Here is a 25,326-nt window from a genome sequence, read left to right on the forward strand (position 1 = left end):
TTCGTAGATCTTCTTGAGGGTGGACACCTCGAGATTGCAAGATTAACAGACAGCAGAGATGGTGAGGTGTCTCTCCCTGAATTAATGGGACTTCTGAATGTTTAAGAACTGTGTGACGGGGTCAAAGCCCCTGTCTTTCCCCCGAAGTCCTATCAGACAGAAGGCCTGGGCACTCAGAGGGGGCATCTCCATTGTGTTTCCGAGATGCTAAGCCAGAGAAGTCCCCAGCGCCTGGTTCTTATTTCGATGTGATTTATCTCCTATGAGTGGCCGGATGCACCCAGGAACAAGCTCACCTGGGCTCAGGAAACACTCAAAAGCGTGTGTCTGGGAGTTGAAAGCAAAGACAAAGCATGAGTCCCAACTTTTATTAAATCTCTAACTGGGATTTGGGATCCCGGAGGGACTGATCTTCGCTGTCACCATGTGTGTCAAACATCGACAAAGGTGTTTGTCTGACAATTGGCTACTCTGGACCACCACGGCTTCTATGCTGTCACCCAGTGCACAGCACCTCTCAGAAGCTGTGCCAGTTGCAACCCCAGACACCTGCTTAGGAACCCCCTGACTTCTGCAGACACTCTGCTTCACGCTGGTTACTGGATGGCACAGTGATGCTCAGGTGTGTGGTGGTGACACTGTGAGGCCCCAAGGCAGGCTCCCCCTTACACTCCAACTCTGAGAAAAATAAAGGCCTAACTCACTCATATTCATTTTTAATGATTCTGTAGTCCTGGGTTCAGGGCCGCTTTGTGGAGGGGATGTGATTCACCTCATACCTCATCCCCACTACTCACTGGACATTCTTATTGATCGGTCCTCATGGACCCCCAACTCTCACCATGAGGAGAAAACAATCAGAGGGACTAAGCAGAATGTCTCAAGTACGACAATTCTTAACCTTCCATGCAACTTGAGACAACTGCTATCTGTGCTCTTCAAGGCAAGGGTCCCATCTCTGAGGTCTTCATCTCTACTTCTGAGAAAGACCTGTGAGCAGCCACATTCCTGCCAGCCAGGTGAATCAGTTCCTTTATTCCAATGTCCCCCAGTACAGGGTTTGCATCAGGTTCTACACTGCAAAACTTAGACGCAGTGAGGAGGCAGCAGCCATCTAGAAAGCTAGGGATATGAAAAGTAGACAGCTATAGCTCTGGATCCCCCCGTCAGGATTTCAAATGAAGTAAACCCACTGCGTGTGGCATCGTAGAGACAGGCCAGTACATGTGCCCACTGGTTTCTTCTGCTCCCAAAGGCTGCCACGACTCCTTAGCAGTGTGCTTCCTTCTTCTTCATGTTTCCCATGGTTAGGGACGAGGGCAGACCCCTGGGCCAGAGTTCTCCTATGGGATATTTCTGAGCAGCATTCTGAGCAGACCGCACCAGCTTTGAGATAAGTCAAATTCCCCCTGCTTGTGCCCTCAAGATTTTGGTCTCTTTTTAGGCAGTGATACTCATCTCTTTGAATGAGGAAAATTGTTTAACCATTATCCAATTGATAATCTTCAGGCCTGTGCTTGTGGCTGGGACAGATACTTGTGACTTAGGTGCTGACTTCGGTCCACTGGGGACTCATGCTTTTCCTATTTTCCCGCCTTACACAGGACAGGATATCCTTATAAAAGTGTGCAAAGCCCTGGAAAGGTCCTTCCCACTCCCAAACACCTTCTTCATGAATGTGGTGTCCTATACTCTTAGGACTTTGTTCAAAATGCAAAGCTGTCTGAACAAGCAAGACATTAAAGACAGGTATCCTCCAGCTAGAACATGGTTCTCCTTCTCCTCTTCTGCCTGGCTCACTCCTGATGATTCTTCAAGGCCCACAGGGTGACATCTCCACAGAGAAGCATTCTTTAAATATGCCAAACATTCTGCAAAGAGCCAGGGACTCTTCTCTGATAGCCCCACACCACCCTGGGCTCTATTTATCATTTACGAAGCCCCATTGATTTACAATCATCTACCTGGATTCCTCTCCCTCTCCAGTGTGGCCTCCTCAGGGATCAAGCCTCTATTCATGGTCATGTCCCTTTTGCTGTCACCCTGTTGGTCAAACATCAACAGGGCAGTCAGCGCTCTGTTAAAGTTGACCTAGACAAACGTGAGCCACCAGGAAGAAAGCCTCTTGCGATTCTAGATCTCTGTGAGACCTTAGGCAAGTCACTTTGGCTCTCTAATTGTTTACTTGACTTCATAATGACTAGGCTTAGTTAGATGCTCTTGGTGACCAAAGAAACTGAGTGCTGTCACTAACCATCGTCACCTCTGCCTGAGATGGATTTGAAGGGCTCTGAGGAACACGGGACAGGAATCTCTGGGCAACGCAGTGTGAGAGATCAAGACAGTGTTTCCCATCCTGGGGGACTCTGGTCAGATGAAGGTCAGGCAAGCCAGATGAGGACAGTGGGAGACCCTGGTTGGGAAAATCACTTGCTGTGGTGAAAAATGGGCTGGCTGAGAAAATTAATCCAGACACATGTGGTATTGGCATCCAAATTCATAAAGTCAATGACACTGAAGAAGTGAGAAGTCAGCCGGGCAGTGGTGACACAGGCCCTTCATTCCAGAATTTGGAAGGCAGAAGTAAGTAGATCTCTAACTTCAAGGCCAGCCTGGTCTACAGAGTGAGTTCCAGGACAGCCAGGGTTACACAGAGAAAACCTGTCTTGAAAAACAAAGATAACTAGGAGGTTTTGGGTGATCTAGCCTCTCCCCAGAGGTGGCAGGACTTGTCTAGAATCAAACATAGTCCACTATCAGGCACAACCAAGACAAGACTTCTGGCTGCTGATTCCAACTGAGTGCTAGAAAAGTCATACGCATTCACTGCAGAGAGGCTTCCTCCAAACAACAGGAACTTCCATCCTGGCTCTGCCGCTGCCTCGCTCCATCACACTCTTTGCTCTGGCCACCACCAATGTCACAGCTCACTCTGCCACTGTCACTGTGGTTCTCATCTCCAGTCTGTTCTATAAAGAAGCCATGTCTGGAAGTCTTCCTCCAAGCTCCTCAAGAAGCACAATATTCTCCCTTCTCTGGACTTCTGGACGCCCACACCATACATTACTAGACTAAGATCTTGGTGAGACACAGCCCACTGGGCCACACCAAACTGGCCCTTGTGTTTCTGACCAGACACGGGGTACATAGTAGACATTAGCTGAATGAGCATAGCTGTGTTCTAATTTCATTTCTGTCGCTGTGATCAAATGCCCTGGCAACGAGCAACTTGGGGAAGGAAGAAGTTTGTTTGACTTACAATTGCAGGTTACAGTCTATCATTGAGGGGAAGTCAAGGCAGGAAGTAGAAGCCTGCGGAAGTCAAGGCAGGAAGTAGAAGCCGGCGGAAGTCAAGGCAGGAAGTAGAAGCAGGCGGAAGTCAAGGTAGGAAGTAGAAGCCGGCGGAAGTCAAGGCAGGAAGTAGAAGCCGGCGGAAGTCAAGGCAGGAAGTAGAAGCAGGCCCATCGTCAAAAGCAGAAAGATACGAACGCATGTGTCTTTGTTTGCTTGCTCTTAGTTAGGTTTCTCCTTTCTGACACTGTTCAGGACCTCCTGCCTGGGGCATGGTGCCACCCACAATGGGCTGGGTCATCCTACATCAATGAATAATGAAGACAATCCCCCACAGGCCAATGTGATCTGAATAAGTCCTCATTAGGACTTTCTTCCCAGGTTATTCTAGGTGGTGTCAAGGTATCGGTTAAAACTAACAAGCACAAGTTGACTTCCTGTTCTCCACAGGGAAATTGCTCAATCATGGTTGGCTAATCATTTTATAACCCTACAACTTAGACCAAGAACTACGTTCTATTAACCATTGTGAGACAGGATCTCTCTACCTAGTTTTAGCTGTCTTGGAACTCCCTGTGTAGACCAGGCTGGCTTTGAACTCACTGCCTGGCCCTGCTTCCCAAGTACTGGGATTAAAGGCATGCACCACAATGCCCAGCAAAGACTGTGTGAGCCAATCACCTTGGAGAGGAGGTTTTTTTATTCTTTGTAATTTTGTCTCGTGTTTGTTTTGTTTTCCTGGAGCTGAGGGCTGAACCCAGGGCCTTGCACTTACTAGGCAAATACTCTACCACTGAACTAAATCCCAAACTTCAATACACACACACACACACACACACACACACACACACACACACACAATAATAATAATAATAATAATAGACAAAAATAAAAACCAAAACACAGAATCTTAGCTAATGCCTCTGGAAGCCCCTATGATTTGCCCTGCTCTTTACGACACACCCACATTTTCCAAGCAGTGACTCAGACACACACCTGAGAGTCAGGTCCTTTGCAGAGCACCCCCCTCCTTAAGAGGCTGTGTGGGCCCAGCAGATATCTGTCACCAAGGCACCTGACACCTCTCAGGCTTGCATTTGGCAGGGTGAGTGGGGGTGGGGGGGAGATGTTCCCAGCTCAGACAGACTCACAGGGAGCTTTTGCTTCATTATTCTACCCTGAGTTGAAATAAATACTTATTTATTCACCAAAGCATACTGGAATATGCAGAATGGCTCTCCTAAAGGGCTCAATAAAGCTGAAATATGTGGGGACTCTTAATAATTTTACAATAAACTACACTTTAGAATCAATTGCTCTGTCACCAAGAAAGTTGCGCGACTGATGGATTGTGGTGCTGGCTGGCTGGCTGGCTGGCTGACGTGTGTGTGTGTGTGTGTGTGTGTGTGAGAGAGAGAGAGAGAGAGAGAGAGAGAGAGAGAGAGAGAGAGAGATACTCTTTCAACGAACAATCTGGAAAAAAAATCAGACATCCCAGAAACTATAGCTCTAACTAGGTGAGGCCAGTTTTGAGATTTTTTTTTTTTTTTTTTTTTTGATGAGAGTTTCAGAGTTGAGGAAACCCCAATGCAGTCATCAGGAAAATGAGGTCTCATGGTGAAGATATTCAACTGGGAAGAAGAGGTTGGGAATAGGGAGAAGGAACATAACCAGCCAACAAGTGAGGATTAGAAACCGCCACTGCTCCTCATGAAGCATTATTAGCCCACTTTGCCGAAGGGTCTGTGCTGATTAATCTTGACTGTCAGTTTGATGGAATTAGAATCGTGTAGGAGACAAGCCCTAGGGCATGCCTGGGAGGGCACTCCGGAGAACCTGAACTGAGGAGAGGCGACCCACTCTGAAAGGGGACAGTTGCATCCCCAGTACCAGGCCCTGGGCTGCAGGAAAGGGAGACCGTGAGTGGAGCGTGGATGTCCAAATGTTCATCTCTCTCTGCTTCCTAGTCATAAATACAATGCGACCAACCCTCTATGCTTCTGACCCCACCTCTTCCTGCCATGGTGGACTCTGTCTTGTCACACGTCACCAAAATAAACCTTCCTTCCTAAGTTACATTCTTCGGGCGTTTCATCAAGTGATGAGACAAGTAACTAATGCAGGGTCCGATAGGTAAAGTAGCCGCCACATGAGCATCTCATGCAAAATAGAGCACAGGTTAAAAACTCATGTTCCCTATGATCTCAGCCCTGCCCCGCCTGCTTCCAGGAAACTGGCCTTCCATCCTTAATGCCATGTGACACAGAGAGGAGGTGCTCCAACCTCTTGTGCCATCATGGGGAAAGGGAAATGAGTTACCCAAAAATGACCTTTCAGATCTGAAGGAGAGGATTTGTTCTGAAGACCTTTGGGTTCTCACTCCATGAGTCAGGTGCTAGGCTTAGGTCTCAGGAAGCCACAGGACCCAAGATCAACCAGGGCACCAAGTGGCCATCAGTACCTCTTGATGGCATGGAAGCCACTCAGCACAATCCATCATGGCTAGCCTCTAACTGCATTTTCCTTCTGCTGTGATCATTCTCGGTGCCAACCCAGGCCTCGGGTTTTGACATCTCTCACCCTCAGCAGAGTTCTAATCCCTGCCTCTTGAATCCTGAATAAAGCACCCTGCCAGGTCTTTATACCCTTAAACCCAAGTCTGTCCAGGCAAGGATAAGAGGAAGAGCATGCAAGACTCAACAGTTACCTGTGACTGTGTGGGCCACAGATTCAGAGACATCTTAGGGATAGGGAGACAAGCCCAGCACTGCCAGGCTGGACTGCAGCCAACCCCTGGAGAGCTTTTATGGGATGCACTGAATTCATTTGGGATGTAAGGAGATGAGCTATCCCCCTCCAGCCAGTACTCTCAGGCCCAGAACTCTGCAATGTGAAGAAATAACCCATTCACCCACTCAAACACTGGTTGAGCATCTATTATGCTCCCGTCAGCTGTTAGGAGTACAGCGCTGGAAAGACTGACTTGGTCTGAACTTCATGAAGCTTAGAACCTGGAGGAGAGATAAAGAACTGTGAATTGGGCTGGGGAGATGGCTCAATGGGTGTGAGGATCTGGGTTTGAATATTTAGCATTCATGCATACGTTGAACAAGGTCACACATGCCTGAGCCTCAGGGTTCAGATGTCGGGATAGACAGATCCTGGGAGATGGCTGGCCAGCCAGCCTCACTGAAATTGCAAGCTCCAGGTTCAATGAGGGAGACCCTGCCTTGAGAGAATAAGGAGAAAAGCAATAGACCAAGACATTTGAGGTCCTTTTAAGGCCTCCATATGTGAACATGAGCACATGAATACACATACAGACATACATGTGTGTATGTATATATATGTAATATATGTGTATGCATGTGTGTACACATGTGCATAACACACACACACACAACTGTGAAAGTGACAACACATGCAGGCTAGCGATATGTCAGGATGTCACGGTGAAAGAATGACATTTAAATAACACCTGGAAGATGAGCCAGTCTGGCTTGCCAAAGAAAGGAGCAGAAGATTGGGATAATGGCATTCACCCTTTCTCCTGAAATTAATTGCCTTCTCCCTCTGGGTGTCTGCCCTGGCTCCCCTTCCTGTAATAATTTTAGCAATTGCAATTACTTATGACTAATCTCGCTGATAAAGCTTTGAAAAATAAATACAAACTCAGGTCTGCTCGGCAATAAAGCAAGCCGAGAGGAGGAAGGCCAGCTATCCACCCTGCTGAAACAGGTAGAGCCTGGAACGCAGGAGGGAGATTACTGCAAGGCTTGCTGGGACCTGGCTACAGTTCCTGACAGAAAAGACCTAAAGAGAAGCTGCTTCTGCAGGTCACGTGGGGCCTCCGTCCAATGTGTCCCTCTTTACAGGAAACAGGCCCATCCCCAGGACATCATGAATGGGATTGCTCCCAAACAATGTATAGAGGAACAAGTCCAAGGCTTAGACAGACCCTCAGAGAGCACGCCTCATGCAAGCCCATAACATACAGATGGAGAACCGAGGCTCGGCAAGAAGGAATGGCTTGTGGAGACAAAGGAATGACTGAGTGAGGCGGTTAAGAGCTAACTGGCTGGCTTTATGATCTGGCTCCACTACAAGCCAGAGACCAAGGCATTACCAGCCTCGGCTCTTATAAATGGAAACAAAATAGCTGTTTGTGCTGGAGTTGATGTGAGCCTTACATGAGAAAATAACCATGGTGTATGTAGTGTTTACAGAGCGGGCGCAGAGAAGTCATTCAATAAACAGCAAGTACCGCTAGCTATCACTGTTACCCAGCATCAGTGGGGGGACTAGCCTGGTGCCCCATGGCTTCTCTGCCAATCCAGAGCCTCAGCCCCTTCTGCAGGCATAACTATTCCTCTGTAGTGTATCTCTAGATTTTTCCCCAAGGAACAAGTCTGAGGTGCTACAGCCTATATATGCCCTTCACAATGGCGGCAGTGGAGACCCAGGCTGCCTGCGAGGCTGGAGGCAGTCCAGGCTCCTGGTGTCCGTGATTTCCTGCTTTTCATTAAAATCCCACAAGGCTTTTGGCTTCACCCCTAAATCTCCACACTTCTCCCCAGCAAGGCTGCAGCTCCCTCCCATGGCACTTCGCCTGTCTGAGCTCTCTGACAGTAGATTAGGGTGATCTTATCTTTCCTATTAGGGAGTGATTGCAGCTCTTGCTGGGTTCATTAGCAGCCAGAGAATCCCTCCAGATTTATTAGGTCAAACCTAGCTTCCTCCGTCATCTCTTCTTCTCAGACACATCCACCACAACAGCAGCCAGGACTCTGTCCAGAGTCGTAATTCTTCACGTCCTGTATCTACCTCGCAAGTGTCTTGTGAAACAAAGGTTCCTCCAACCACAGCCAAAGGCAGGTTGGAGGACAGAAACTATTCTATTCCACTCAGCAGCCAAATGAAACTATATTCATAACTGGTCTGTGTGCACCCCATCCAGGCAGGCACACTCTAAGCCCCCAGCAACTTTGGTTACTACGGAGTCAAACAGACAATTGTTCTTGCAGAATACACAAAAGAGATGTGCAGTGGCAATCAGTAATGTGGCAGAGATTCTTCGCTAATGACAAAACCTATATCCCCTTTTTCCTTGGCACACAGCTAAACTACATTCCCCAGACTCTTTTGCAGGAATGAGCAGACATTTGGTGAGATCTAACTAACAGAATTGTAAGAAATAATCTGCACTGCCTTAAGACTTGACCCATAAATACTCTGTGGGTGAGCCTCCATGTTTTCCCCACCCCTGGCCTCCACGAAGCACATTTATAAGCTAGAAGATGCCTGGAACCCTAAACGCCCTTATTTGAGACCATTACTACCAGGGACACCCTTGTGGAACTTTCAGTATGAAATGTACAATCTGCCTTCTACGTCTGCGGGTTCAACACCATGGATCCATCCAACAGCTGGCTGGAAATAGTCAGGGGACAATTAGGTCTGTGCTGAGCAGGCACAGATACTTTCCTTGTCACCGTTCCCTAAATGATGCCACATAATAACTATTAGCATTTACATTACAGTGAGTATTCATCTAGAGATGGTTTAAAGTGTGGGGGAGAAAATGCTACACCATTTAAAAGAGAGATTTGAGCATCTGCATCATTCTTTTTTTAATTCACAAAGGGTCCTAGAACCCATCCCTCCCCATACTAAGGGACTAGTATGTGCCTGCCACTGTGTGAAGCTGTGGGGTTTGCGGGTTGATTAGCTGGAGCAGTTAGCACAGCTTACTAGCTACCATGCCGCTGCCAGCTATTTTTAAATTCCTACTAAGAGTCTTTAAAGACGGGTGTTACCACTATTCACATCTTAACTGATGAAGAAACCAAACTCCCAAGAGACTCTGGGTCCGCAGAAGTCACTGAAAACCCCTGAAGCAGGGCCTCTCACCTGTGCATCGGGGCTGGGCTCTTAAACACCAGCTACCTTCTCTTATTACTAAACTTCTTCATTAGAAGGGCCCTCAACTACACCTGTGGGGTCTTGACTCTGCCAATCTGCAAACTCTAACTAGAGAGAAGAGGCTTGTAACGCTTCCCACCCACCAGAATGGCTCTTATTAAAAAATGAAAAATAAGAAGCATTGGCAAGGTTGTAGCGAAAAGTCAAACCCTTGTACACGGCTGGTGGGAATGAAACATGGTGCCATCATCCTGGAAAACAGTTTGGCAGTTTCCCAATAAATTAAAATGTGATGACTGCCTAGTTCAGTGAATTCCCTCCTTAGAAACATACCCAGGAGGAGGAGAAACAGAAACTGAGACAGATATCTGCACACCCATGTTCATGGGACTATTAGCCTCAATGCCAAACAACTCAAGTACTCACTGATGGGTTCATGAATATGCAAAATGTGGTTGTACATGCACCGTAGTATATTATTCAGCTTGAAGAAGGGTGAAGCTTAAAGATAGTAATCTACATAAAATAAGCCGAACAGAAAAGGATAAATATTGTATGATTTCATTTTCATGCAGCACATAGTCGTGTTCACAGAAAGGCTGTAGATGTGTGGTTTGGGGCAGGGGTGGGCTGGGATGAAGCGGGGACCAGAGCACCTGTGTACTAAGTATAGAGTTTTGGTTTGGGAGGATGGAAAGCAGTGTAGAATGGATGCTTATGGTGGCACAACAATGCAAAAATGTCTCCTGCCTCTGAAAGACACACTGAAAACAACTAAAACGGTGAATTTGTATTGTGTGTGTGTTTTTTTTACCATAATAAAAAGACTTTTTTTGTTAAAATAAATGAAATTCCGCTACATGGCACAATATGGATGTGCCTAGAAAATATTACATTGTGTGACATAAGTCAGGCAGGAGCTAAGTAACATGGGATAAACTCACTGAAGAGAGTCGCCTAAGAGAAGTGAAGTCACAGAGAGCAGAGAAAAACAGAGGTTTCCAGGGCTGGGGGAGAAGGAACAGGAGCTATTATTTTTGGATTTCCTTGGGTTTTAAAAATGGTGATGACAATTTATATATGGGAGTATGTTAACATCACTGAATTTCAAACTTAAAAAAATGGTTAAAATGGGAAATTGGATGTTATATACTTTCCCACAAGGAAAAAGATCAAAAGCAGAAAGTATGAAGGAAGGAGGCATAGTAGAGAGAGAAGGAAGGTTGGCTGAATGACCTCTAAACCCAGACAGGCACCAGTGCTCTGGGCTGTGCCTGGGCTGTCTCGTGACTTTACACAGTGATTTCATTTGCTCTGCTTTGTCCCTTCCCTGGTCCATGAATGCTCACTTCAACCTACCCCTTACCTGTCCTGCTGGTCAGGCCTCACTCCTCCCATCACCTTCCCCAGTCCTGACCTCCGGCCACGCACACCCCTGGCCTTCTGTCATTTCTTATATATTTTGTGATTTGAGCCACGTGAGCCAACCCTCTGCCCCAGGGATCCCACATCATCCCCATGCCAGTCCCACCCTACTGAATAAAGACCGACTCAAGCCAGGCGATGGTGGTGCACACCTTTAATCCCAGCACTCTGGAGGCAGAGGCAGGCGGATCTCTGTGAGTTTGAGGCTAGCCTGGTCGACAGAGCAAGTTCCAGGACAGGCTCCAAAGCTACAGAGAAACCCTGTCTCGAAAAACCAAAACCAAACAAAAGACCTACTCCACTAAAACTGATTCTTGACCCATTAGAACCATGAATGGGGTGAAGAAGTTGCTTCACTGGTCCATCAAACCATCAATCCAAGCACCCCCAAATCCATCTTGAAATAGATGAGAGAATGAAACCCCCCTTGCTGTGTGCTGTAGCTGAGCACTACAGCATCCAAATACTTCCAGTCACTGAGCTGTTATTCTGGCCAGGGCAGGGGCATCTCCCTCGGCTGAAGTATCTGTCTCATTCATCACCTTTCACCTTCCTATCCCTCTGTCACAGAGCCAGGCTTCCCCTGCGCCCACCAGCCCAGCTTCTGAACTACAGACTTGCTCTGTTGGACCCAAGAGCAGCCTCCTTTCCCGCCACCCCCCCCCCCCAGCTCAACAACACTTCTTACATCAGTGCCCTGTGTCACTCAAAGTTTAAGGTTGCCATGCACACTCTCCCAGTGGCCGGGCCTCGACTGAGAAAGAAGTTGCATTGTGCAACATGAATAGAGTTCTGTGAATGGATGGCTGAATGTTTAACTTATGTCATATTTTGGTTGTGAGTCTAGCCTTTAACGGCTGAGCCATCTCTCCAGCCCAGTGTTTAATTTATGATTGGTCACTTTGTCCCAGCTCTTGCTATAGGTAATCAACAGATCGAAACCAGAGCTGTAAGTTTAACTCGTCTATTACAGATGCCCTACGTCAATCAGAGTTCTTAACACCTAGATGGGACTGAGGCTCAGGGACAGCGACACCCAGTTATTACCGACACGCGCACAGACATCCTGCAATGGCAAGTAGGCTCACACATAACAGCTGAGCTACTGGGTTGTGTTTATTCTCTGAAAACAAATAAAATGATATTTTAAGAATCATCCTTTGGGGAGCAAACTATGTGCTTCCCATTCCTTTTAACCCACCAGAAGCAAAGCCAAGACTCTCTACCATAATAGCTTCCCTTTATTAAACTCATATGGTGAGCCAATTGCTCTCCTGAGCTAGGTACAGGGCCCATTGACAGAAGAGGTCACCAGAACTCAGAGAGGTTAAGTAGTCTGCACAGCTGGCAGTGACTCCGACTAGAAGGTTGAAGGCCTGTCTATCAAATGCCCGGGTCTAGGTCTTTTCCAGCTCTCCACGCTGGTTTGCAAGAGGAAGAGCTAAGAACTCACATTGCTGCAGCAGAAACCAGAGGGTGGGGGGAGATGGGGTTCCCTGGGGGCCTAAGAGAAGGGGTTAGGAAGAGAGAAAGCCAGGTGCATTGGTGTGGAGGATGGAGCTGGAAGATACAGAAGATGGCTTCTCGAAAGCTCCAGGCAGCATAGCTGGCCTATAACAATGTTTTACTCCTGCTCCTGCTGGAAAGCCAAGGCACTAAGAGAAGCTTCCAGAACCTTCCCTCACTGATTGATTGCTGCAGCGTTCCTGCTTTTGTTTCCTTGACTATTTCTCAAACGGTGAGATCTTTGCCTACCCGTTGAAACCCACAGTCAGGCGTGAGTCCTGTTAATTCCAGGTGCAGACCTATTCTTGACCCATGCCCACCAACAAGGAGGAAAGCTCCCAACAGCAAAAGCATCTCCTGCTATGTAAAACAATACAGCTCCTTGGGGACACAGAAGGCTTTGCACATACAGTTCATTGTATCTTCACAGCAACAGCATAAGGTTTAGTCATCTCCAAAACAAGAAAATGTGAGCCCTGAGAGTCTGCACGGCTCACCTAAAGTCACCCTGAGCGGACAAGAAAGAATGGGGACTTGGTGCCTGTGGCTCCTGACTTGACAATGCATTTTTTTCCCCACTGGAGAACATTGTCACCCTCCAAGAAGAGCAAAGGATTGCACACAGTATGGCGGATGCTGTCTCCCTAAGCACCCAAGTCAGCAGCTCCATCTATTTCAGACTACTGCAGGGGGAACACCTTCCTTCCGTCTGCTGAGTGGCTCTAGGCATGGAGATACTCAGCTCCATCCTTAGCTGCTGGTGCTGCCTGGTGCAAGGTGCCTCCCTGGCAGGGTGGCACAAAGCAGGCAACCTCAGCCCCATCCACCTGCCTTTCTTCCTACCCTCTCTGCTCCCGCCCCCTACCCCGCTCTCAGAAAGAAGCACAAGGGTACTTTAGTCTCTTTCCTCTCCTTGCCCAGGCTGCCCGAGATGCCTCCTCACCTTAAGCAAACCCATTTGCATTGCTGTGGGAATAACCTAATCCTCCTCTTCAGTTTTACATGTTAATTCTCTGATTTACAGCTGCAGCGTTAGATAGAAAAGGGGAAAAAAAAAACATGGCAAACAAAGGAATTCAGTTTGTTGTATTTTACATTTTGAGGGGAGTGAGGGGGGCTTCTGGGGTGCTGGTGATATTCTATTTCTGGGTGTAGAGGCTGCTTACACAGGTGTTCTCACTTGGAGAACTCTTTGCTCTGTGCATATAGAATATTCATGGTGTTCTGCGAGCACCCCACACACCTGTAATCCCAGCACTCGGGAGGCTGTGACAGGAGGATTACTATGAGCTCTGAGGCCAGCTTGGGCTACGAAAGTAACAACAGATACAACAAGCCCCAACGTTAACTGTAAGTCAGATGGTTTAATGAGCCAGCAAGTACTCTCAAGTTCAAGCCATGGGGAACAACTTCCTGGCAAGCCCTGGTGGAGGGAGACCCTGTGCCAGAAGGAAGGAATTGCTTCGTTCCTTTACGGGCTTTCAACTCTGGGAACTCGGGCCACCAATGTTTCAGGGTTAACGACTTCTCAGCAGCCCCAAGAGAGGGCTGCCCATGGTACCTGCGTGAGTTTAGGGCCCTCACTGTTTCCTGGACATGCCATGAGCCACCTCACAGCCAAGTTCCTGAGGTGCAGTTCCTTATCCCGGAGCATTCTTCCTTTCCATACTGTGTGCAATCCTTTGCTCTTCTTGGAGGGTGACAATGTTCTCCAGTGGGGGAAAAAATGCATTGTCAAGTCAGGAGCCACAGGCACCAAGTCCCCATGTTTTTTTTTCTCCTATTTTTTTTCCAGAACTTTCTTCAGTGAAGCTGTTCCCTATTGCCCCAGGTTGAACAAGCAGTCCCTGCTTAGGGAGCTGGTACAGTTTATAACGTATCTAGGAATAGAATTTTCTGCTTGTTACTGTCAGAGCGACTGGTACTTAGGGTTTTTACAAGGCAGGCGCTTCTTTCCTTTTTTTTTTAAACATTCTACTTAGTGTGCATGTGCGTGTGTGTGGTGTGTCGCCTCCACACATGCTATGGGACTCGTGTATGCACACACCACACACACACACACACACACCTTGTGGAGTTAACTCTCTCCTTCTACCACATGATCAACCTCGGGTCACAGGGCTTGGCAGTAGGAGCCCTTACCAACTGAGTCATCTTCCAGGCCCAGGCTTGGGTTCTTATTCCAGTTTCAAACCCTCGGGCCTGGCCAGTACTTGGTTTACAAGAACTACTCAAAAGGGGTGACATCTGGATGAAGGGGTATCTAGTGGCATTGTTGGTATATAAGCAATCCCTCGCAGGCTCTCCTGTTTGAAAACTTTGTCCCCAGCCAGTACTGCCTGGGGAGGCTGTGCAGTTCTTAGAAGACGGGGAATCTAGCTGGATGAAGTGGCTCACTAAGGGGTGGGCCCTTTGGACTACAGACTGACCCCACTTCCAGCACGATCCCACTCTGCTCATTGATCTCTGGGAAAACAGGCTATGTTGCAAGCTCAACCTCTCCAGCCTGAGTCCCAGACACCAGCCTCCTCCACCCACCATCAGGGACTGTCCCCTCCAACAGCGAACCATGATAAACCCATCCTCTGTCAAACTGCTGTTTCTCCATCACAGCAGGAGAAAAGCCATGACTACCCCTAGTCAAGCAGTGTATAAAACAAACTTCTTCTACGAAGGATGATCTATAATAGCATACTGAAGATAACCAAAACCTCTCCCAGCCTGGGAACAGTTAACCTAGCAATCAGTGGTACAACTGAACCCCGAAGCCCACACAACAGTAAAGATGCCACAACCAAGGTGGGTCCCCAGGACACTCCAACAAGTGAACATGTCAGTCACAGAAGGTCACACACTATATCACTTTCATCAAACTAGAAAGTTAGACCAACGGGGCGTGGGTCCCTGGCTGTAGGAATTAGAGAGGGTAGGGAGGGGTATGGCAGGTGACTACAGAGGAGTGGCCTAAGGAAAGCCTTGTTCAGCAAGCAAATGTATGCGTTATCTTTGCAACTTCTTAGAAACCACATCATTATTCCTAAGTTAAAAGCTATACATTTTCAAAGAACTTATTTTTTACATGCACTTGTGTGTGAGTGTAGACATGTGTGTACAGAGCCTGCAGAGGCTGCAAGAGGGCATCAGAGCTCCTGGTTCTGGAGTTAGAGGTGGTTGTGAGCCGCCATGTGGGTTCAGGAAACCAAACCTGGACCTCTGCAAAACCAATATGTGTAACTTCTGAGCCATCTCTCCAAATCCAGCTATTTTTTAATGCTTTTCTTCTTATTTTCTGACTGCTCTTGAATTAACTCTGTGTATGTATGCATATATTGTCTATTTACCTCAACAATTTTCACATTTCTTAACGCTTTACAATTTCAAAATGCTTCCACATATATTGTCATACAACTTGACAACACCGCCGTGATGTAGCTGTTCAGGTCCCTATTCCACAGATAAGCACACCACACACCGCTCAGCGCCTTGTTGAAGAACACATGGCTAGGATCTTGGTGAAGTTAGCACTTAAATCAATAAATTCAATAAAATTCCAGTTTTCTCATCTGTAAAATAAGGGCTTTAGCTAAGATGACCTGGGGGGACATGCAGCTACACCACAATTAGACATGCATACATCTTGTGCCCTAACTTTCCTCTTTCTGAGTTATCACGGTGGCTGGGGGGAATTCTACTGCAGGCTAGAAACTGTACCCACTGAGGAAGCTTATCCATCACAGAGCTGCCCTGAGGAATCTGTGCTATAAAACCAGCGACACTGGAGGGGGCATCAGAGCATCCAGATTCCACTTCTCTAAGGGCTGAAGGTGTTAGCGTGAGGATCCCACTGGGCTTCTGGATCCTGTGTCTTCACGATGCACAGACACGATGGTTGGTTTTGGTTCTTTTTGCCTCCCTTTCCTCACCAGCCATCTTCTCCACATCATCCCCTCACACCCACTAACCCTGGCCAACACTATGCTAAGGAGGAGGGCTGGGTCTTACCAGATTGGTGAAGATGTATGTATAATACGCCGACACCATCCCCAGCTCAGCTGCCTGCAATGCAAAGAGAAGACGATTAGAGAGAGACACTCCTGCAAGCACAGGAGCGGTAGGATGCCAAGTCTACTATTTACCTGGCCCACTAACCCTAAGCACAGGAGCGGTAGGATGCCAAGTCTACTATTTACCTGGCCCACTAACCCTAAGCACAGGAGCGGTAGGATGCCAAGTCTACTATTTACCTGGCCCACTAACCCTAAGCACAGGCAGAGCAGAACGTCTTGACTGGTTCTCAGACGACCCGGGATCTTATAGGATGAAGGACAGAATCATCAGCCTCTAGAGCATGCTCTCTCCACCTCACCCCACCCCCCCACCCCGAGTGACTCACCCATATCTGATTACTGTTCTAATGCACAACACACTCCCACAGATAGGGCTGAGTATTTCAGGAACCAGAATGGATTTAAGGGAAATGACGCAGATAAGGAAACATCCTAGCATAATCTCCATGACTTCTAACAACATGGCTAAGGTTTACCTACTGTTCAATCTTTGCCTGGTATTCTAAAGCCTTCAGCATGGGCTAAGCACAGGGGACAGGCACTATTTTTCCTTCCTCGACTTCCATTTTCCTCCTGAAGAGGAGACTGGCACAACAGTGACTAAGTCACTTGTATGAGAGCACATGTATCAGAATTCCAAAGCTTTTAATCAAACTGTACGCTCCTCAAGGGCCACACGCTTGATGGAAGTGCACACACAGCACTCTTCGGGACTGTGAGTAGGATGACGGAGCATGCCCAGATGAACCCTGCCTCGTCGGGATGCAGCTGAGACCTGAGCAGGCTGTGTCTGCAGCCATGTGGAGATCAAGTGAATCATTTGCAAACTTGATATTCCTTTATTCCTGCTAAGGAACAAGTTGCTGGTGACATGCCTCGCCCTTGATCACCGTACAGGAGTGTGGTGTCATCCCACAGCTGAGAACTGTGGCTTTGAAACAGCCTCCCTTTGGCCTAATCTCTGTCGCCATCATAAACACCCCTAACCAACCTTGCCTGTCAGGGTGTCTGGCTTTGAGTGTGACAGGTGCTATAGGAGCCGACAAGGAGATCAGGTAAGTAATGAGCCTGGCTCTCTCCAGGGTCCTCAGCCCTCCTGACAGTCCGTTAGATTTTCATAATATAGCCTGCAGCCCCGGGCCACTGGGAGATGGCTCTTGTCATGACTATTGTGACGGAGGAGGGGAGAAACAAGACCGGGATAATTGCATTTTCCTCTTTCTCTCCCCAGAACTCAAAAAACTTTGCGAGCATTCTTAACTTTGTGTCTCCCCAGCTTTTTGAGTCTCAGGATACACTGATATCACCATGGTCCCAATGGGCACCTGAAGTGCAAAAGGGCTTGGTGTCAAGGTTAAGCTCCTTTGGGGTTACAGTGGAGTATTAGGTTTCCACAGGGCTCCTTCTCTCTTTAACACTTTCTTCCCCACTCCCAAGACAGGCAGGATGTCACCCTTCATCCAAACCCCACCACCCACACTCAGTCTTTACTGTAAGAGGACCACTGCCTCAGACACTGCCTAGACCCACAACAAGCTACTGCTGACAGGCATCCAGCCAGGAGCAGGCTAAGGGGCATAGTCAGTAGTTAAAATCCATTTTGTGAAACCTGTGTCCTAGAGATAAAAGACAAGAGATCCTAGGTTTTTAAGAGATGAATTCTGGGTAAACATGGAGTTTGTTGCCGGAACAGCCACTCAATAAAGTAGGGGATTACTGTGCAAAGCCTCCTGAAATCAAGAAGCTGCCGAGAGCTGCCAACCAGAGCCTGACTCCCATGTGCACAGCAGGGCTCCAGAAAGCCCCTGGGAGCCCCCAGAGAGAGAAACATGGAGTCCCACAGAAGCCCAAGGATAAAGGCCAGGCCTGCTGGAGAGACTGGCTGCCTGTGGCTACCAGGATGTCAGGTGGGAAGCGAGGGAACAGGTTTCCCCAAAGCACCCTGCTCATCGATTAGTTTGGCTGTGAAAATGCAGGAGTGTAGGTAGAAGGGAGTGGGTTAGAAAGGATGGCCACAGGGCAGCCAGAACAGCTGTCGGATAATGAGGACCAGTATAGGCAGTTGCCTTCAGAAGCATGATGCAATAAGTAAATACATACATACATCACAGAGCTTCCTCCTCCTGCAAAAAAAAAAAAAAAAAAGCCCTAGGAAATGGGAAAACACAAGGTGTGTTTAAAGGAACTTCCTAGCATTTGCAAAGGTGCACCGTATGCCACATCTGAGCGTGTAAATGGTTAAGGGTGGCGAGTCCTCTCCTTCAGAGCGTGTGTCGCTTGAACTTGGCATTCCACTCTGAGAAGCATATGCAAGAAATATGCATGAACGCACGTGCAGAAAGATTTATGTATGAAGATGTGTGCCCTCACATTATTTATCATAGCAAAAGACTGGAAACAACCTGTTTTTACAAGGATGAGGGGATGGCTAAATAAATTATGGGACATCAGCATGATAGGAAATGATACAGCCACTGAAATATTTGTAGAGAAATATTTAATGACATGGAAAAATGCATGATACATAGTTGAGCAAAGAGACTAGCTGCTCAGAGAAAGTTTTAAGCAGTGTGGGGATAACTGGGGGATGTCTGAAGCAAGAAGAATAGACATTAAAACTTTAGGAAAGGCTAAGGCTCAGCAATGGGTAGTGAGTGACATTTATTTTCTTCTTTGTACTTTTTTTGAAAATTCCAGCAACGAACTCACAATGTTAGTGGAGGGGGGCGTATCATGGGGGACTGGGAAACAATCAATTTGCTCTGCCAGGAGTCATGGAACACTCTTGGAAAGAACCCCCACCCCCGGCCTCTGCTCTCTGAAGGGATGCTGGGGGGGACATCTGTTTACTCTGAAACAGCTCTTACCCCTAAATATGACCCCTCAGCCTGCATCTCTCATCCCCAAAACTTACAGGAGCCTTTTCATTCTTAATGACCTCATTGACAACATCTCGAATGTGAGAAGGAAGGAAAAAGGGACAAAAGGCGGTGTGTGTAACTGTGTCTGTGTGTGTGCATATGTGCGTGACTCTGTGTGTGTGTGTGTGTGTGAGTGCGTGCATAAGTGGCTGATTGTGCATCTGTGTGTGTTCATGTCTCTCTGTGTATGACAATGTGTGTATATGAGTGTTTATGTTTGTGTGTGTGTTTGTGTCTTTTTTGTGTGTGACTGTGTCTATGTGAGTGTGACTGTGTATATCTTTATGGTGTCTGCGTTTGTGACTCTGTATATTTTTCTGTATGTGTATGTCTGTGTGCATTTGTGTGTGTGTGTGTGTGTGTGTGTGTGTGTTTGTTTGAGTGCTCTTTCGTAAGTTGAGTGCTCATAGACAGATGTGATTTTGGTGCTGTGGAAAATTACTATAGCAACAGGCTGAAGGGACAGCCCTGGGTACTGGGAGAACTCATTCAAATCTCTTATTAACTCTCCAATTTGTGGGAGGGTGACCTGGGCAGGGGAGGAAGAGAGGCAAGAGGCAGAAAATAAAGGCAAGAAAAAGACAGACATTGAGTGTTTGGGGCTCAGCACAGCCAGACAGAGGTTAACGAGGAGTCTGGCTACCCCAGTGGAAGATGGCAGGGAGTGCTTAAATGTGCAATTAAAATAGCATTAAGAGAGGTCAGTGTGCCTGAGCAGTTATGGGGACAGCTGTGGAGCTAAGGAAGAGCCTAGAGCAAGGCTTGCTCTTTGAAACACATGCTTAGCCCAGGAACTGGGGAAAGGTGGCACCTCAGCTGCCCAGCTGTTTCTGGCTGTCCATGTGACCCTAGTTACCTGACTTCTCACTCTGGGATCTCACTCTGACAAAGTCCCATGTCTATATGCGTATGTCTGCTTGGCCATCACTCTACAACATCATGAACCCTAATAGAAAGTGTCTGCCCTGTGGGAGAGAGCAAGCGAGGTGTGTTCAGCCCAGGTGTCCACAAGGCTGGCCTCTGACAGCTGCTAACCTCCCAGGGCCTCAGCTTCTTCACCTGCCCAGTAGAGACAAAGACAAACCTATCTGATATCACCTTGGAGAGGACTGTGCTGTGAAATGGCAGGGAGACACTTTGCAAACTGTTGAAACATTGTCAAAGCTGAGGACAGGCTGACACTCGGCACCGCACGTGAGTGGTACTGTGTATACACTGTCTGACAAGTGGCCTTCACCAGGGCCTCTTAAGTCTGACTCTAGGCCCAACTGGTCTCTCAGCCCCACCTGGTGCTAAGTGTTTCTGAGTGGCATCATCATCCTGCTTTCTCTTTGGAGCGACTGGTGTCCATGGAAACAGAAGTAGACAGAAGAGATCAGCATTCCGATCCAGCCCAGGACCAAGGGACAGTCATAGCTCAAGTCAGAAACGACAGGGGAGGAAGGATACACTATGGTTCCCAGCACCCAACCCAGCCAGGATCCCACCTTCAAGAGGATGGTGTGGGACATAGAGGCGTTGGCATGGATGATGATGGTAGCTGTCTTGTCGTCCCGGATCTCCTTGAGGAGCGGAGTGGGGTCCCGCGTGTCGTCCAGCATCCGGACTGAGAGTGTGTCCTTGGAGATAAGGAATTGCCGGAGCAGCTTCTCCAGATTTAAAAGGCCTGCGGGGAGGGGGAGAGGAAGAAGCCCCTGAGAGTCTGCAGAGCCACCTCCATAGATGCTCCAGCAGGAAAAAATGAGGCACAGAGTGTCTCAGGCTGGAGGCAGTTCAGAGCCAGTGCTAGGGAGGTCTTTAAAGCCCAAGTAGGTTTCTCTGCCTCTTTGGCTTCAGGTATGCCATCTACTATAAGGAGCACCCAGAAGCTCCCATCAGCTCCCCAGTAGTCCCCTACTTTCAGAGTAGAACATGTAGCCCCTTCAGGAATGCAGCACAAGGTGAGACAGCCCCCAGTGCGTCGCTCAAAACACTGTGCCTACTAGCTGAGAACTTGATCATCAGACAGCACCAGCCCTGAGCCTCTTCCCCCACTTCCAGAATCTTCCCGTGTAGCCAGCTGTCTAGACCTCGGTCCCTTCTCTAAGAAGGACAAATCCTACGAGCAGGCAGCTCCCGGGCTGGGCAGTGTCAAATGCTGCACCTAAAACTCTTAGGTGCTCAGGAGGACCTAGAAGTGCTCCATCAAATCTTCCAAGAAAAGCCCTTGTTTCCATTGTGACGGTAGAGGAGCAGTTTCCTCTAGACCCCGAGGCCCAGGAAAAAGTCCAAGCAAGCCTCTTTTAACTCTCCAGAACCCTGTGGCTACTCTAGGACAAGGTATTATCATGAAAAATAAAAGAAACCAGCAGCAAACCTGGGCTCAGAAACAAATGGCAAAGGGGGACTCCAAGCTAAGGATTCTTCTCTTGCCCACAACACCCAGATGGCTGATGCCAGGGGTCTTGGTGGGAAGAAACAATGCAGAACAATGTCACTGAGATTAGAGGGGCTTAATTCTGTCTGTCCCTGCCAAGGCAGGCATGGGGAGGGCAGATGTGTGGCGGGAGGACCATCTCCCCAGAGCCAGTAGTCTTGAGTCTGTTGGAAAGATACCTGCAGGCATTTGCTCACAAAGAAAGGACAGGCGTAACATTTATCAAACCTTATTATGCTGCGGCTAATGTACTAAAATTTTTTACATGGCTTATCTTATGTAAGTCTTCATAACAATTCTATAAAGTATTAAAAATCCCCAAGTTCTGAGGAGGATGGGAGGCAGAGAGGTAAGGAACACACCTCAAGCTGTGGGCGGCAAGAGAAGGCAAGTTTTCTACCACTTTAGGTTGCCTGTGCTGCCGGCTTCAGCGCTGGCTAACAGAGCACTCAGTTCAGAGATGCCTTCACTGCAACCCATGCAGATTCTTTTCTGTACCCTCCTGAGGTCTAAAGACAATTGACAGAATTCAGAGGTGGCACTGAAGAGCATCCACCTACTCTCCCTGACATAAGCAGATGCTGTGACTTGCCCGGTCACTCATGGGCGGGAGGCAGCATGGACTAGATTTCTCATTTTCTAATCTTCACCCAGCCCTTTACAAATGAGACCATGTTTTCTCTTGGGACATAGCAAATGGCAGCAAGGACTATGTCCAGGCAGCACACCAGAGACATGGCTATGCACCTGGGCCCTTGAATGAAGCCAGCACTGGGTGTGCTTGTGTTTGTTTGTTTGTTTACAACCAGAAAGAGTGGTTTAGTTTGTTTCATTTTGTTTTGAAACAAACAACCGGTCAGAGTGGGAGCTTGAGGGCTTGGATGATAGAGGAGGGAACCAGGAAAGGTGGAGGCCACCCATTTTCCTGCTCCTGTTTTGATAAAGTCCTTCCAGGAGCTGGGGACTGCCTGGTGAAGAATGGAGAGAGCTGGAATAACTTGCTTCACAAATGAGGGCCACAAGGTATGACCCATGTAGGCTCATATGTTTGAATCCTTGTTCCCTAGTTGGTGGAAAAGCTTTGGAAAGATTGAGAGGTGTGGCCCTATTGGAGGAGGTGTGTTACTAGGGGAATCTATACACACAAACAGCAGGCTGGATCCTGCCCTCGGGAGCTTAAGTAAGTCAAGTGGAAAGTGGAATTAAGTCACATTCCTGTTTTGTTTAGTGGCCTGAATGGGTTTGGACTTCTATGGGAACAGCCTCCTTTGGTCCAGCTGCAGGATGGAGAGAGAAGGTACTGTGTCTTCCTCTGAGGTGATGTCAGAGGCAAACCACCACCAGACGAATACTTGAACTTCTGACCCAAAGGCACCATTTTCACCAGGCAGTCAGGGTAAAGAGGACAGGACAGCTCTCCAGAATCCTGGCCAGGTCCTGGGTATGGGCTGATGATCACTGATGCCAGAGGGATTAAAATTCAGAAGTTGAATGAACCCCACAGACCTGGTCTGTTAACCTTTGGTACTTGGCTACAAAGAGGCTAACTGTCCCCTGAGCCCAGAATGTATCAAATGGGTAACACCATCAGTGGGGTGAGGTCAGGAAATCCAAGGGGAGACAGCAGGGCTGTAGGCAGACTGGTGAGGCCTGACAAAGGCAGCTGAGGGAGCCTTCAATCCCTTCACCCTGGCAGGGTACACTGGGCTCCAATCAATCTGTGGCCACTGACTCCCAGGCTGCTCTGCTGTCCTTTACACAAGAACCTTTCCTCTACTTGACCCTACATTCTGTGTGCTGAGAGGAGGGACTAAAGAGGAAGGCAGTGGGCATCCCTAAAATGCGAACCCCCCCAACCACCCATCAGAAGGTCATCCCTTCCCCTACCTAGATGGTGCCTGGAGTAGCCAAAATGAGCACAAAGACTGGGGCTTGCACAGTGCTAAAATATCACAAGGGATTCAGTGAGACAACGTCTCCAACTCACTACGCCACCATGCCCAGGAAACCAGAGGGAAGGTTGTCTGTCATAAAGAGTCAATAAAGCAACACCAAGGCGTCAGTCACCCAGAAGGGGCTCTGCAAAGCCTGTTAGCCTCTCGCTGTGATTTCCTGCCTCTCCTCCTGAACACCTCTCCTTTCTCTATCTTCACCCATCTTCTCCCTTCCCCAACACTTCCAGGGACAACCACCCAGTCCCTAAAGTCAATCACATAAAATATCTGTCAGCATACACAGTCCCCTGAATTTTCAAGGAACTCTGTCCTGATAAAGCCATTGTCAGTGGGAACTAACCTAATCGGAAAACCCACTGCACACATTGTCCCTGGAACACCGTGGCTTAGCAACGCCACACACTGCACACTCTAGTGTGGCGGGTTTCCCCCTTGTGATCACATGACTTACTGTCACTGCCCAGCATCCCCCAAGAAAGTATAGGACCTAATACCATTAGCCAGGGAAGGGATCCAAAACAAAATTTCAAGTATAGTAAGTATGTGGGGGTGGGGTGTGTGTTGATGGCCACTGTCTTCCTCAATCACTTTCTGCCTTAGTTGTTGAGACAGAGCCTTTCTCTGGGCCAGAAGCTTATCGGTTCAGCTAGGCTGCTGCCCGACAAGCCCAGGGGTTCTCCTGCTTTTACCTTCCTAGCACTGAGATTGCAAAGCACATGCCACTACTCCCAAGTTTTTATGTGGGCACTGGGAATCCAAACACAGGTCTTCATGCTATGTGGTAGCGCTTCACCTATGGAGCCATCTCAAAAATCCCTTAAGAATATTTTTTCACGGAAGTTGAATTGCTTTGGCGCAATGGTAAAGGTGGGAAAATGTAAGTTAGATCATGTTTGTTGGGCCATCCAGTTACAATACTATATACCTGAATGATTTCCCTCAGGGAAGGCAGGGAACCCTTTCAAACACTTCTTCATATCCCCAGTAAAGGGGGTGTACCATTCTTGTTTTACTGGACTGAATTAGCAACCAGGGAAGTACTTTGAGGCCAGGGGAGCAGCAGCGCCTGGCAAGACATGTCATGTTGTCACCAAGCGAGCAGGGCAAAGGGAAGAGAGTGGTAATGGGAAAGGCAGTCAGAAACACACTTGGTCATGGAGGCCTCGGGACCGTGAGGGGTTAGGCAGCACAGGGAGACAGGCTTGCTCACACTAGGGAAGCGTCTTCCATTTCACTGAAGCCATGAGCTGCATGTGTGGCAGTTTGCTTCCCCATCCCTGGAGGCAAAGAACCCTGGGAAGGCTCTTTCGTGGACTACTCTTTAGGGAATTGAACTGTGGATGGGAAGTGGGAAGAGAAAAAAAGGAATGCATTTTGAGTTCAGGGCATCTCTGATTCTGAAAATCCAAAAAACAGGATTTTTTTTTTAAAAAAAAATATTTAAAATTAATTTTGTTAGAGAATACTTTCCAGAAGCAGTTCTTTTTCACCATGTGGGTCCAGGGGTTTAAGCTCAGGTTGTCATGTTCGGTTGTAAGCACTCTAACCTGCTGAGCCATCTCACAGGTCCCAGAAGTGGGTACTTTTAGTTCTGGGCAGTGGGGACTTGCAGAAGAGAAAGGATGCTCCCCTCAGTGCCGCTGGGTGTGTGCTCACTGCCTTTCTCCCCACATCTGGGTACTAGAACTAAGGCTTTACCAAGCGCAGCTGCCCTCACAGGGGTTAAATTCTGCTCTGTCTTCAGGCCTCCACCACCTCCACCCAAGTCTTTTCTCTTTTGTAGGATCGGGACAGGATGCTGGCCTAGCAGCAGACATGTCTGC

General features: G+C 48.0%; 1 protein-coding gene across 2 annotated transcripts in view; it reads right to left on the reverse strand.

The window, feature by feature from the left end:
* The window catches only part of Grik4 (glutamate ionotropic receptor kainate type subunit 4), a 426,914-nt gene that overhangs the window by 122,998 nt on the left and 278,590 nt on the right, over positions 1-25,326 (reverse strand). For both annotated transcript variants that reach the window (XM_041657560.1, XM_041657559.1), the window contains exons 7-8: positions 20,620-20,798; positions 16,147-16,200 (exon numbers count right to left, since the gene is read on the reverse strand). In XM_041657560.1, coding sequence (XP_041513494.1) covers positions 16,147-16,200; positions 20,620-20,798 — 233 coding nt within the window. The remainder of the gene's footprint in view (positions 1-16,146; positions 16,201-20,619; positions 20,799-25,326) is intronic.

The sequence above is a fragment of the Microtus oregoni genome, unplaced genomic scaffold (genome assembly GCF_018167655.1).
Source record: "Microtus oregoni isolate MIOR12 unplaced genomic scaffold, Mior012 000008F_ref0000371, whole genome shotgun sequence".
NCBI lineage: Eukaryota > Metazoa > Chordata > Mammalia > Rodentia > Cricetidae > Microtus > Microtus oregoni.